At 34.7% G+C, this 14,839-nt stretch overlaps 1 protein-coding gene across 1 annotated transcript; it reads left to right on the top strand.

Annotated features, from left to right (window-relative positions):
• Positions 1-2,819: 2,819 nt before the first annotated feature.
• K441DRAFT_713186 (uncharacterized protein) lies at positions 2,820-3,161 on the top strand (the record flags this gene model as incomplete). The annotated part of the gene is made up of 1 exon (XM_067653932.1): positions 2,820-3,161. One exon carries the CDS (start codon positions 2,820-2,822, stop codon positions 3,159-3,161), a length of 342 nt encoding a protein of 113 aa, XP_067506126.1.
• Positions 3,162-14,839: the final 11,678 nt, after the last annotated feature.

The raw sequence follows: 14,839 nt of genomic DNA, 5'->3' as shown, positions 1-14,839 counted from the left end.
TAAGAATATAAATCGCACATCTTAGTTAGTAGTCGTTATTCCGTTTACCTGTATCTCTATAAGGTAAAACTTAAACTACTTAAGTGCTCTTCCTAATAAGAATAGTCCTGCGTAGGCTATTCGGTCTATAGGTGTTAGTAGCTTTACCCCTTCTTATATAACTTTAAAGTGTATTTATATAAGAAATCCTTTAAGCTTCGATCTTTCTCCTAAGAATCTCTTAATTAATAGTAACTTAATCTTTGCTGCTCCTATCCTATTAATCCTATTTTCTAATATTACATTATTCTCTATTAACTAGTTAACTATCTCTTATAACTATCTAATTATTATAGGTTACTATAAGTTAGTATCTGCCATACTAGTGTTATTTCCTAATCTTAAAGTAGTTGCTGCCGTTAATAGCGTCGTGGTGGCTGCTTTTAGTGGCATATTATTTAACTTTCTATATTTAATACCATAACTAGGTAGTAATTATGTAACAGAACCTTATAGTAAGTACTATAATAGGCTTGTTATTAGACTAGGTATATAGGTAATATAAATTAAAGTTAACAACGTAATAATAACTAGTGGAGTAGTTGCCTAATAGATTAACTCTAATTATATTCTGAGAATTACTATAAGGAAGGAACTATCTAGGTAGGGACTAAGGGTTCTTAAATATACAACTATACTTCTATAAAATCCTTCTTATACGTAATATACGTGTGCTTTATCTACTCTATTATAGATTATATAGACCCTATAGATTATACAGATTACGTCACGTGACCTTAGCTACCATTCCTCATTATATGGCTCTATCGGCTCCATCCTGGACCGTGCCTAAATTAATTAACTAGCTTCTTCCGTCTCTTCCCTAAGTAGTTGTAATATCGTACTTAAAGTGTCCGTAACAACTACTACTACTTAATTAGGCCGCTAGACGTTAAGAATTAACCTACTAAGGAACCTTACTACCTTCCTTATAAGCCTTATAGGTATAGACTAAACCTTTAACTAATAGGCCAATAATATTAATAAGCTACTAAGTAACTAAGATAACACAGTAGGTAATAAACTAATAGCCCTTTTACCTACTTTCCCTTACAACCTATACCTTAAAATCCTTACTTAAATAATTATAATGGGGTTGATCCTATAACTCTACTAATCGGCTATATTTAATATACTGGCTTACCTAATCTTAAAACATATATATCTACTGCCTTAATTGACAAAGATAAACCTTATATATATAACTAAGTAATTAACGGCCTAAATAGCGAAGAATGGATAAAAGTAATAATAGAGGAGGTAGGATCTCTAATTAAGAACTAGATATAGGAACTTATTAATCTTACCTCCCTTAAGCCTCCTTATAAACCTCTTACTAGTAAATAGGTGTTTAAGGTTAAAAAGGGAAATAATAGCGAGGTCTTATGCTCTAAGGCTAGATAGGTTATTAAGGATATCTATAGTAGTATAAGGCCAACTATAACTAGACCTTTACTGCAGTAGTAAAACCTATAGCCTTTAGAGCTCTATTCGCAATTACTACCTACTATAACCTTAAAATTAAATAGATAAACGTTAAAATTACTTTTCTCTATAGACCAATTAATTAAAAACTCTATATTATTATGCTAAAAGGCTATAAAGAAGCTGGTAAAGTCTACCACCTTAAAAAGACCCTCTATAGACTAAAACAGTTATTTTCAATCTAGTATAAGACGCTCTTAAAGTTTCTACTAGAAAAGCTTAAACTTTACTATCTATACGCGGATTATAGTATATTCGCTACTAGTAAAGAATAAAAAGGTTTATTTCTTTTTACCTATATTAATAACACTAAGATTATCCATAGAGATATAGCGGTAGTTAATTAGGCGAAAGTAGAGCTTAAAGCGGCCTTTTAAATAATAGATATTAGGCTAATAAGCTTTTACTTAGTTATAATAGTTATAAAAGATTAAATAAAGAAGAAGATTATACTCTTATAGCGAGCGTACCTTATTAAAGCTCTTAAACGCTTTAGGTTATAAAAGGCTAATACCTTACTAGTACCTATAAAGTACTTAATTAAGCTAGTAGCTAATTAAAAACCTACTAGTAAGGACAATATTAGAAAATACTAGAGTATAGTTAGTTTAGTTATATTTCCTATAATAGAAATAAGGCTAGATATCGCCTTTACGGTATTAACGGTAAGCTATTTCGCTTATAATCCTACCTCTACCTATATAATAGCAGTAAGGCTTATCCTTTAATACCTAGCCAGCTCGCTTAATAGAGGAATTATTTATAAAGGCGATAACAACCTAAACCTTATACTAATTAGCTTTAGTAACACTAACTAGGGATAAAATAAAACTACAAGACGCTCTATATTAGGCTTTATATTTATATTAAACGAAGGACCAATTATATAAAAATTAAAGCTATAAGCTACCATTTCGCTATTAATATACTAATTAGAGTATATAGCTCTAATAGCTACAGTAAAAGAGGCTACGTGGCTTTAACTTTTACTTACTAAACTAGGCGTACTAGACTAGAATAAATAGTTTATTAGGATCCTAATTAAAACTAATAACTAAGCTATAAAGGCGTTAGCTAAAAATCTAGTTTAATATAATTAAACGAAGTATATTAACATCTAGTTTTACTATATAAGAGATAAGATAAATAGTGGTAGGATTAACCTTATATACGTTACTTTAATTAATATAGTAGCCGACGGCCTTACTACAGTACCTCGTCAAAAGTGTCCGTGCAGCCCACACCAAATTTTTTTACCGTCCCCCCCTCTACTTTTTTAACCCTACCTTTCAACCATGCCACGTCGTGCGTTAGCTCCAATTAGCGGGAATATTCCTCGCAGGAAGGAATTAACTCGTTATGAAAGAGGAATAGTTATAGGATTTGCTGGAGCAGGAGCTGCAGCCCCCCGAATTGCGACCGAGTTAAGCCTACCAAAATCGACCGTACTAGAAACCTTGTCTAAAGCACCTCAACGCCCACAAGGTATATCTACCTCTCGAATTGGACGTCCTCCGAAATGCACGGTTCGAGACGAACGTAAGATTTTAAGGATAGTTCGTACGAAGCCCAGGATCACATACAGGGAGCTCGGCTTTAAGCTAGGCCTTCCCGTAAGCCAGAGCACATTGTATTAAATATTACGCAAATACCACATAAAAAAATGGCTAGCTAAGAAGCAGCCTTTACTTATAAAGGACTCGGCAAAGGCTTAATTAAGGTGGGCGATTGAACATAAGAGGTGGGAGTAATTAAGGTGGGCCAAGATTGTATGGAGCGACGAGTGTTCGGTTAAGAGAAGTTCTAGTAGATAACGATCCTACGTCTTTTATACACCACTACAGAAATGGGACAAAGATAAGATCGATACTTATAAAAAAGATAAGGGGCATATAGTTATAGTATGGGCAAGCTTTTCTGGAGCCCTTGGGAGGTCCAATTTGGTAATTATAGAAAGGGATAAGGAGTCGCCTAAGGGGCGGTACTCTGCTCAATCCTATATCCAAATTTTAGACGACCAGATACCTTAAATCTACGAGCCCGATTTCCAATTTATGCAGGACAATGATCTAATATATAAATCAAAGCTTATAGCCAAGTGGTTTAAAGAGAACGTTATAGACGTAATTAATTGGCCGCCCTACTCACCCGATTTAAATCCTATTAAGCACGCCTGGGTATAACTCAAAGAGACGCTCCATAAACGATTTCTAGAGATCGCATATATGCGCGGCTCTAAAGAGGAGGTAATTAAGAAGCTATCTAAGGCCCTAGTAATTTGCTGGAACGAGATAGCTCCTGCCTTTTTTAAGTCTTTAATTGATAGTATGGAAGAGAGATGCGACGCTATAATTAAGGCCAAGGGGTGGCACACTAGATTTTGAACACCAAAAAAGTATCGCGATTACTAGATTATATATTTGCAAGTAGCCTTAGATTTTTTTAAAGCTCTAGAATTAATTGTGTGACTTTTGCATAGTATTCTAGTAGGAGGTGTCATTTTTGTTATGGCCTCTGCATGGACACTTTTGACGAGGGACTGTAAGCCTCTCGCGGGTCCTTAGTTTTACGCCTTCCTTAAATACCTTTAGATAGTACAGAAACTTAATTAACTATACTAGGCCTTAATAGGAAATTAGTACATAACTAGTAGATCCTTAAAAGGTGCGCTAAATAATACCTTAAGGCCTTAAAATAAGTAATAGAACTTAACCTTAATCTACTAACCTACTACCTAAATATATAACCTAAACCTAACGACATAATATTAGGGAGGGCTTATACTAGTATAAAGGATAGATATACTTTAGGAGAGATATAAGGTAAAACTATAGGGTCTTTAAAGCTCTATAGGCAATATAGAACACCTATAGGAAGGCGCTACTAAAAATTTAAGATATGTTTTATAGAGTAGGCGCTATCTCTAAACGCTAGGGAGGGCGTAACTTTTTATTAGACACTTTTTCTACCTTAGGGGAGCTTTAGCAACTGTTATTAAACAATCTTATACCGCTATATATAGTGTATATAGCGGTATTATTAACTAAGCTTAAGGGAGGGTGTTAGAAAACAAGCCCGTAATAATATTACGTAATAAGACTTATAGGAGAAAGCTCTTAGCAGGAATGTAACTAATTAGGCAACTTTAACCGGCGGTTAAAGTTCCTTAAAATCTCTTTAACTACCTATAAGCTCGGACCCCCGGAACCCGGTTAACCCCTAAACTTAGTTACCTCACTAAATTAATTACTACTACTTTAGAAGCTAACCACACCTAACCAAATCAAATTATTTATTTACCCTTGTACGCTATTTAATATATTAGCCTTAGCCTTTCAATCTATTACCTTTAAAAGTTTCAACTTTAGCTCCTTTACCCTTATTTTAGCCTTTTTTTTCCTTTACCTTCTCTATTACTTGCTTAATTAAATCTATATTTATAAGTTATATATTTAAATCTATAGCTACTTACCTATAAAATTCTGGGCTTTTAAGGTCCTTAAGCTTTGATTATAAGTAAAATATTTAAGTAATCTTATTGTTCGTATTAACTTAATAATACAAGTAAGTTATATCCAGGGGCACGAAATACGTATAGTATTGTATGCTCTTTTGGATAATAGTAACTGTCAATTATATTAAAGCAAACTACGTAGTCTATATACTAATGCGTCCCTCCCCCCTTAACTAATTAGTGCTTTAGAAGTACACTAAACGCGTAAGCGGGTGGTTGGTGCACCTAACGTATAGACGCGTGGTTAGTGTACCAAACGCGTAAGCACGCGGTTAGTACAATAGGTGCTATAATTATACACTAGCGGTACTTAAAAAATAGAACCACTTATATATCGTCTCCGTAATTACTTTAATAGAACCGTAAAACATAAAGGAAAATACATAGGAAATCTCTTTTAAGGTACTATCTAGACTACCTTCCAAACGGTGTTTCGAGCTGGCTATAAGTTAAATCTTAAGGGCCGCCAAGGCGCTAGTGCTAAGTGAGCTAATGGCGATTTTCTATCCCGGGGATAAAAAATCGTAATTGGTCAATTTAACCACCCTATAGAATTCGGCAGGTTACGTAAGTCCACTAAGTTCCACCGTAGCTTTTCCACCTATACCGTAACATGGGCAATTTTGCGGCAATTTGGGGCAATCTGCCTGTGCTAATTATTTAATAGCTTACGGTCGGTAGAATGGACCGTACAGTAAACCGTACGGCCTTTTAATGGGCCGTAGACGTACCATAGGTGCTCCATTAGTCTCGTTCCACCCATTCTATAACCCTTAGGTTAAGCTTATTTGTGTTAATTAGGGTTTTAAGAGCTTGGCATAGCTTTGCCTTAGTTATAGCGTCCACTAAGTTATCTCCACTGCTAATCCATTTAACCTCCGTAATCTCACGTTATTTATAGGCCTAATGTAAGCACATTAGGTCGACCATAAGCCTCTTCTCTTATATTGTACCTAGTTTAACTAGGCAGTCGTAGAGGGACTTTAAATCGGTGTATAAAACTAGGGGTAACTNCTCTAGTTATAGAATCTTCTAGACTATTAATTTAATTGCGGCTGCTATATTAAAGCTATAAGCTAGTATATATAGTGTAGAAGCTAGTACACTATGGGTTACTTATTTACACTTAATTAAAGACTAGTATAGTATATTTACGTTCTAATTATGGTCCATAAGTATAATTACAAAGCCGATTTGTGATAATAGGTCTTTATTATTGGTAAAAGAGGCGTCCGTAAATACTAGTAAGCTAAAAGAACTTAGGTCTAGTGGTACAAAAGTAAGTCCTCTTACTGCATTGTTAATTTGCTACTAAATGCGCTTATTAAGCTGCTTAATATTTTCTTCTTATAAATCTACTGCCTGGGCCGCAAAGGACAAATTATAGGCAGATTTGGGTTGGCAGACTATAGTAATATAGGCGCCTCTTACACGCTGTGCAACGTATTAGTCCTTTATATTTATGGTCTTGCGGGTTTCTTTACGGGAGCTAGTAAGGTTTATAGGCTTTACTATAATAGGCTTTAGGTTTTAAGCCTGGCGTTCCTAAGTCAGCTTAATTAGGTTGCCCTTTTATATAATTAAGCCTCTATTAAACTTAATTGGATTCTGCTTAGTTAACTACTCTTATAGCTTTACCAAGAACTTAACCTTTTATAGTTTAATTTCTTTAGCGTCTATAAAGGTCTAGTCTGCTAGGAATAGGGTATTGTTTATTTAAAGTCCAATAATACTAAGGCCGTTTAATAGGCTATATAGGAGGTAGGGGTTATAGGTTAACTGTTCTATTTTAAGTTTACTAATATAGTGCTAGTGGTATATCTTAAACCAATAGTTTCCGGCTTCTGGTACTCTATAAAGAGGTTTTATAACCCATAAAATTGTTCCTAGTTATAGATTAAGCTCATAGGGTAGTCGTATAAAGATGTCCCTACTTAGGTAGGTATTAGACTACATATAGGCTTGCGAGATATCCCGTAAGTAGAGGGCTACGGGTTTAGTTTACTATAGCCCCGGCATAAGTGCAAGTATAATCCGTTAGCTAACTCGTTAAATTATAGGCGATTATATAAGGACTAAGTCCTTTCCTTAGTCATTATAGGCTTATACAACAAGCCTTAATTTTTAAAAAGCTTTATTAGTACTAGGGTACTTAATTTTATTAACAAAGCGTAAGTTAAATATACAGACGCCTTACGGAACGTCTTTCTCCATTATAACCGTAAAGACGCCCTTTTTAAGTAGTTTGTTAATCTCTTTACGTTATAAGTCTGTAAAAGGGGTTTCCTATACTAGAACTAATATATCTGCAGGCGGAGATTGCCTTGCGGATATTCCTGCGGAGGTTAGGTAATTCTTTATTATAGGGTTTTTAGTTACGGGGTACTTTCGGGGGCGTCCTTAACCGCGCTTTACGGCCGGTTTAATAGGGTTCTAGGGGACTTCCAAAGTAGGTAGGGGTGCTTTTAGTTTATCTAGTTTAGCGGGTGCTTCTAGTTTGTCTAGTTTAATGGCATAGGTATTTTTAGACCAAAAGTAGAGTTTTACGGACGTACTTCTAAAGTTAGTTGGTCCGCTAGGAAGTTATATACAGCACATTTCGTCTTCTATAGCCAGTAGACAATAAGGTCCAGTTCAGTTGCCGCTCTTACACTATATAAGGACTTCGGAATTAAGCGGGAAGTTATAAACTAAGGTTATATTAGGTCCGTTGCAGTAATATAGGGCGCTATTAATAGCTTATTTGGCCTATAATTTAACTATTTCGGCTATTACCTTCTGTATTATAGCTGCTTATTCCGTAATAAACGGGGCAGGAGGGCCTAGGTTACTTATTCTTAGGTAGGCTCTATAAACTAAAAGGGTAGGTACTAGTCCGTTAGGGCCAGTGGTATTATTAACGGCTTTTACGGCCATCTATAGAGCTAGTTCCTTTTAGATGTCCTTATATTCGTCTGTAATAATCTAGTAAGCTCTTTATAAGGCTAGGTAAGCTCGCTTAATAAGCCTAATAGACTAATACGCCTTAACTGGGACAGCTTTTGTTGATATAGCTATAGCTGTAGTATACTGCTGGAATTCCTTACTAATAAAGTTCTTACCAGCGTTATAGGTAATATACTTAGGGGGTCTAACGTATATATTAATCCAGTAGGTTTGTAAAATATCCTAAGTATATTTTATAGATATATTTTACAACTAACGGGCGGCTTAATAGTGGGTTGCCTTATTAATTATATATAATACTAGGCTGCCGTTAATATACATAATGTCTACGTACACTAAGTGGTTAAAATTAAGGTCTTTATAAAGAGTGAACTTAAATTGGCCTAGGGAACGTCCGTATTTCTAGCAAAAGGAGCAGTATTTAGTTAGGTGGTTAACTGCCTTCCTATTAACGTTGTTATATCTAGAGCGTTTAAGGACTCTATATAGCTTTTCGGCTAATAGGTAGCCGAAACAGTAGTATAGGCGGTAGATTTCCGTACTGGTAAGGTAGCACAGGTTATAGTTAAAAGATTCCTAAATGTAGGTCCGTAAAGTCTCTCCCTATATAAGGAACGGGTGTCCGAATTATTGTATAATTAGTAGGGTAATATACTTACTTCCTAGGGCAGTTATGGGGCTAATTAGGGTTTCTGTAATATTGTTATAGTAGACCTATAACCTATCTATGTCCGCAAGGCAAAGTAGGAAAGGGGTGTCCGCTTTTACTATGTGGAAGTTAACTAGGCTAATTAGAGTCTTAACTTTAACTAATTTAATTAATGCGGTTAAGCTAATGCCGAATTAGATATTTACGGCCTTAGTTTACGTAATATTAATGTCCGTATTATCATTTGTAGTAGTCCTATATATAAGGTATTGTCTATAGCCTACGGTAGACTTCTTAGAGGTACTTATATTGATTATAATACCGTAAAATTCCTTAGGGGTATAGCGTTTTGTAGTAATATATGCAAATAGGTCCTGCTTATAATCTATAACGTCCGTAATAGGGGTACTTATAGAATGGTTTTTAGGTGTAACTAAGTATATAAAGGAACGGTTAGCTAATACGGTCGTAATATTAAAGGCTTAGCTATCTATAAAGGGTCTAAAAGTAGTTAGGAATGTCTTTAAGGTTTTTTATTCCTAAGCGTCTAAGTTAAAGTTAATTATAAGGGCTTCTATTACGGACGCTTTAAGTACAATATTACAACTACTTGGAGAAGAGACGGAAGAAGCTAGTTAGTTAATATAAGTACGGTCTAGGATAGAGCCGATAGAGCTATATAACGAGGAATAGTAACTAAGGTTATGTGACGTGATTTGTATAATCTATAGGATTTATATAATCCGTAATAGAGCAAATAGAGCACACGTATATTATGTATAAGAAGGATTTTATAGGAGTACAGTTGTGTATTTAAGGACCCTTAGTCCCTACCTAGATAGTTCCTTCCTTATAGTAATTCTCAGAATATAATTAGAGTTAATCTATTGGGCAACCACTCCACTAGTTATTATTACTTGTCGACTATTATTATTTGCATTTCCTACACACCTAGCCCAATAACAGGACCCACCGTAGTTCTTACTATAAGGTTCCGTTACAGCTTCTATTAACTTATTAGGGGGCTTTTTTACTTCGTCAGGAAAACGGGAGGGTAGTAGGGGCTAGCCAGGGGCTAGCCCGGGGCTGGCCCGGGGNCATTTCAGCTGGATCCGCTGATCTGCTCATGTACACTTATTTACGCTAGCCCGGGGCTAGCCCGGGGCCATATTAGCAACATTAGCACATTTTATACGTTTTNTACGTTTTATACATTTTATACGTTTTATATATTTTATATAATATTTCCTATAGCTGCAATATGTATAATTATAATAAAATTCAAAATTTAAAATTCAAAATTTAAAATTCAAAAATTTAAAATTTAAAATTTAAAATTAATAGTAGCTATAAGGGATATCTCTCGCAGAGTCTCCAAATCGTCAATTGGCGGCGTTCCCGATGATCCGCCGGCCATGTACTGATTTCCTAACTAGGCCTAGTGCCTGTCCTACCTGTCCTGCCTGTCCTGCCTGTCCTCCCTGTCCTACCTATCCTACCTGTCCTACCGTCTGACCGTCCTACTTGTTCGTGCCTACCTGTCTGTGCCTGCCGGTCGTGCCTACTTGTCTATGCCTACCTGCCTGTATCTGTAATTCGGGGGAGAGATCGGCCAGATCAAAGGCTCTGCTTGATTTGATTGCGATTAATTATATTAATTCGAATCGTTCTCTCTGGGCGTTCGCTGGCTGTACGTTTGAACGGTGGTCGTCTGGGGTGCCTCCCTAAGAGGCCTTGATTCGATTTGATTTGGTAATGGGATGATATCGAGGCTCTAGTTCGATTCGATCGATCGATTGAATTGATCGTGGTGTTTGCTGGCTGGTCGTTTAAACGATTATCGTCTGGCTCTGGCGACGGTCGTCTGGTTCTGGCGACGGTCGTCTGGTTCTGGTCGCAGTCCTCTAGCTACCGTTCTGGTGCCTCCGGAGGATGTAAGGAAGGAAGGAAGGAAGGGTAAAGGTGGCATTTAGGTGTACAAGGGGTATGCAAAGGCACGTGTAGAGGCTGTCGGGAATATAGCGGGGACCCGATGGTACTTCGGACGATTTAGATGATAAGGAAAATCAAAGTCCTGCTAGGAGCCTGCTAGGAAGCCTGCTAGGAGCCTGCCCGGAGGCCTTTAGGATTTTAATACCCTAATAGCAATAAATATAATAATAGTAATAATATTTATTTTATAGCTATAAGCTAGCATAGTGCTAGCGTATAGCTCTAGGGCTTAGTTAATATGGCTAAAAGCTAGCCCTAGGCTAGGGGGGGTTAGCTAATATAGCTAAAAGCTAGCCCTAGGCTAGGGGGGGTCAGCTAATATGGCTAAAAGCTGGCCCCGGGCTAGGGGGGGTTAGCTAATATAGCGGAAAGCTAGCCCCGGGCCCTAAAAACACTTTTAGCGAAACCAAATTTCCTACGCCACTTCCCGTTTTCCTGACGTTCCTTTCCTTTGTATTCTAAAATAAACTAGTTAATATAGCTATTAAGTCTCTTTTTAGACTTATTACGTTCTTTTTAGGTATACCTTATAGACTAATATCCTTCCTTACCGCACACGAAGCACTTCTAGCTAGTTTATCTATGGGGGTATATTTTTATACGGGGGTTATTACGGGGGTTATGGGTAGGACTTGGTCGGTACGGGTGCTGCTAATAGTAGCGGCGGTCCGTAAAGTAGACGTCTAAGTCTGTTTATGGATATTAAATATCTGTAATAAAGGCTTAAGTACTGCCTAGTGGGTTTAAGACTTTATATATTATAATAGAGGAGCGTAAATCATTAATAAGGCTAGCTAAGGTATCTATAGGCTTATAGTAGGCGTATTTATAGGGCTCTACTTCCTAGTAGGCCGTAATAAGTTTATTATATAGGAAGTTGTCTATTTAAAGCTTAGCGTTAAGGCCATGCTATAGGTACCGGAGGTCTTTAATAAGAATTTGCAGGCACTCTATAGTCGATTTTTTAGTATTTTTATTAATTACGGTCCGTAGCTTAGTTGTATTCTATTAGGTAAGGATATTACGCTTATATTCCGGTCCTTTAAAGTAATTATAGGTAGCTTTATATAGCTTATTAAAGGGAACACCAAGAGGGTTACTCTTAAGGTTAGTGTAGTAGTGGTTAAGTACTAGGCCGCGCAGCATAGTAAAGTAGGCTTGGCTAAACTCTTATTTAGGAATATCAGCCTTCTGGCAAAGGTCCGTAAAGATAGTTAGTTTAAAGTTAAAATTGTTGTTTTTACTGCTATACTTAGATTTGTTAGTATAGAGCTTAGCTAGGTTAGCTAGTTCCTTACTATAGGTCTTTACTTAGGTAGGTTACGGATCTATAACTTAAGTAATAGAAGGGGTTTGGTCCGTATTTTAGTTTATAGGGGTATTACAGTCCGTAATTTAGGTTATAGTAGTATTGTGGTCCGTAACTTAAGTATTAGGTATACTTTAGCTAGTAAGATTAATTCTAATACTACTTAGGTTTGTAGAATGAATTTAGTTAAATAGGTTAGTTATAAGGCTAGAGATTCTATTAAGTTTAAAGGAGGTAAAGAGGTTGCTAGTTTTAATATAATCTAAGATCTACTCTTTAGTCTATTCCGTTTAGTTCTTCTTATATAGTATATTGTATAGAGACCGTGTAACAGTGACTTGTTTATCCCTTTTAACCCATACGCCTTAATAACGTAAAAGGGTTTATAGGTTATAGATAGCAGTAGGGTTATAAGCCTTAAAAATAGCTTCCGTAAAGTCTGTAAAGTCTTCCTTATATTGCTCCTATAGGTCGTTATTTATAAGCTTAAAATATCCGTATTTAAGGATTTTGTATTTAATATAGTTGTTAACATTAGTTATAGACGTAAGGTTAACTCCTTAGCTCTATTTCTCTTAACCTTTATTAATCTACTTATATCTACTATACTATATAGTATAGTACGTAGCGGGTGGAAAGGTCTTGTAGTGGTCCGTAAAGGCGGTTAATAGGTCCGTACCGGTTTATAGGAGGGTAAGGGGTTTCCGTAAGGTCTTGTAACAGTCTATAAAGGTAATTAGCAGGTCTGTAGTAGTTCGCGGGAGGGTAGGGGGTTCCGTAAAGGTCTATATTTGCGTCTATAACTTCTAGTAAACCGTATTAAGACTTAAATAAGTATATAGAGTTAGAGATAAGTCCGTAATCCCCGACTTCTAACCTTCTAGTAGGTCGTACTAGGAGTCTAAATAGGTGGTCGCTGTTAAGTATCGCTTGGGGGGAGGTGTTGAGTAATTGCTAATCTGTACGCGCTTACTAATTAGTGTTTGTATTAACTTAATAATATAAGTAAGTTATATCCAGGGGCACGAAATACGTATAGTATTGTATGCTCTTTTAGATAATGGTGACTATTAATTGTATTAAAGCAGACTACGTGGTCTATATACTAATGCGTCCCTCCCCCCTTAATTAGTTAGTGCTTTAGAAGTGCACTAAACGCGTAAGTAGGTGGTTAGTGCACCTAACGCGTAAACGCGTGGTTGGTGTACCAAACGCGTAAGCGCGCGGTTAGTACAATAGGTGCTATAATTATACACTTATATATAGCCTTTATAGGAAGTTGCTTAAGTTATTGACTTACTATTTTATAAAAGTAGTTAAATCTTTTAATTAAGTATATACTTATTGCAAAGGCTTTAAACTACTTAATATATATAATAAGGCTTTTTTAGGGTATCTGTAATGTTAAGCTAATTACTATTAGCCTATTTAAGGCCTTAAGCCTTTATTAAAGCCTTATTTTTAGTCCATAAAAATATAAAGCCCTTATATAGATTTCGCAAATAAATATTAAAGGTACATTATTTAAATTTAATTATTTTTGCTATTAGGCTTACTTTTTACGCCTTATATTAATATTTAAAAATATAATGCTTCTTAATTAAGGCTATATTATTAAAAAATATAAACTTTATAATCTAGTCCTAATATTTTAATTTTATAAAAAAAAGTATATTAGATTTAAGGGTTATTATATTAAATGAAGTATTAGAAAAATAAGTCATATATTATAGCATTTATATTTTAATAAAAACTTAATTATATAGTGGCTTATATAACTATTAAAGAATAATAATTAGGCTTTATTACTAAATAATTTGGTTTTAAATAAAAATATAGTAATATAATTAACTATTTAAATATTTTTTAAAGTTATATATACTTAATAAAGTATTTTGCCTTAGTAGAACTACACTAAGTAAAGGTGCTTTTATTTAAAGACTGTAAGGAAATTAACTAATTAATTTAGAGTAAATATTATCTCTATAATAAATACCTATTTATAGTTATATAGTAATAGTATAAATTTTTTTATTCTAAAGGCATCTAATATAGTAATTAAGTTTATATATACGCTTAATATAACTCTAAATTAATTTATATTTTAGGTATATTTTAATTATATATTAACTTCCTTTTATGCTTTTTTATAAAGATTATAGGATTTTAAAATTTACTTTAGTTATACCCTATTAATTTATATACTTTCTGTTAATTATATAAATAAAATTTTATATAAAAATTTTATTTAAAATAGCTAATTACCTATATTTTGCTAATGGGCTTAATATTACTATTTTAATTAAAGATTTAGATTACTATTTTTTTTATAATTAGATATATAAGGGCATAAATATTTATAGGTCCTATTTAAGTACCCAATTAATAAGCAAGGCCCCCTATTTAAGAGTTAATTGCTATATATACCAGTGTGTAATTGTTATAGTAGCTTGCCATTTAATTAATCGCTTAAATTTAATAATGGGACACTATATATAAGCATAGCTTCTTATATAAACTTATAAGCACTAGATTCTAAATCTATAATAGCTATTTATAAATTTTACTTAGTTTGGTCTGTATTAATTGGCTAGTTATAGAGAAAATAGGTCGGTAAGTCGGAGAGTTAATTTTAGTAAGGTGATCGAATTTAGGAGGCGACCGAGTTCCAGGGGTCCGAGCTTATAGAAAATAAGCAATACACAGAGTTTTAGCTCTATAACCTCAATTTAATACCTAAGGTACTCTATACGTCCGCAATATAGATATATAAACAAAATAGCCTTATTAATCTTATATAGCTATATAATAGGTTTTAGTAGTAGTATATAGTAGATTTACCTAGATATTAGTGACTTAGTAATTAGTATATAATAAGGGTTCTATTACGGCACTGGCAGAAAAC

The sequence above is a fragment of the Cenococcum geophilum genome (genome assembly GCF_001692895.1).
Source record: "Cenococcum geophilum 1.58 unplaced genomic scaffold K441scaffold_12, whole genome shotgun sequence".
NCBI classification, from domain to species: Eukaryota; Fungi; Ascomycota; class Dothideomycetes; order Gloniales; family Gloniaceae; genus Cenococcum; species Cenococcum geophilum.
Note: the sequence above shows the minus strand (reverse complement) of the source record. Positions and strands in the feature narration are given on the sequence as shown.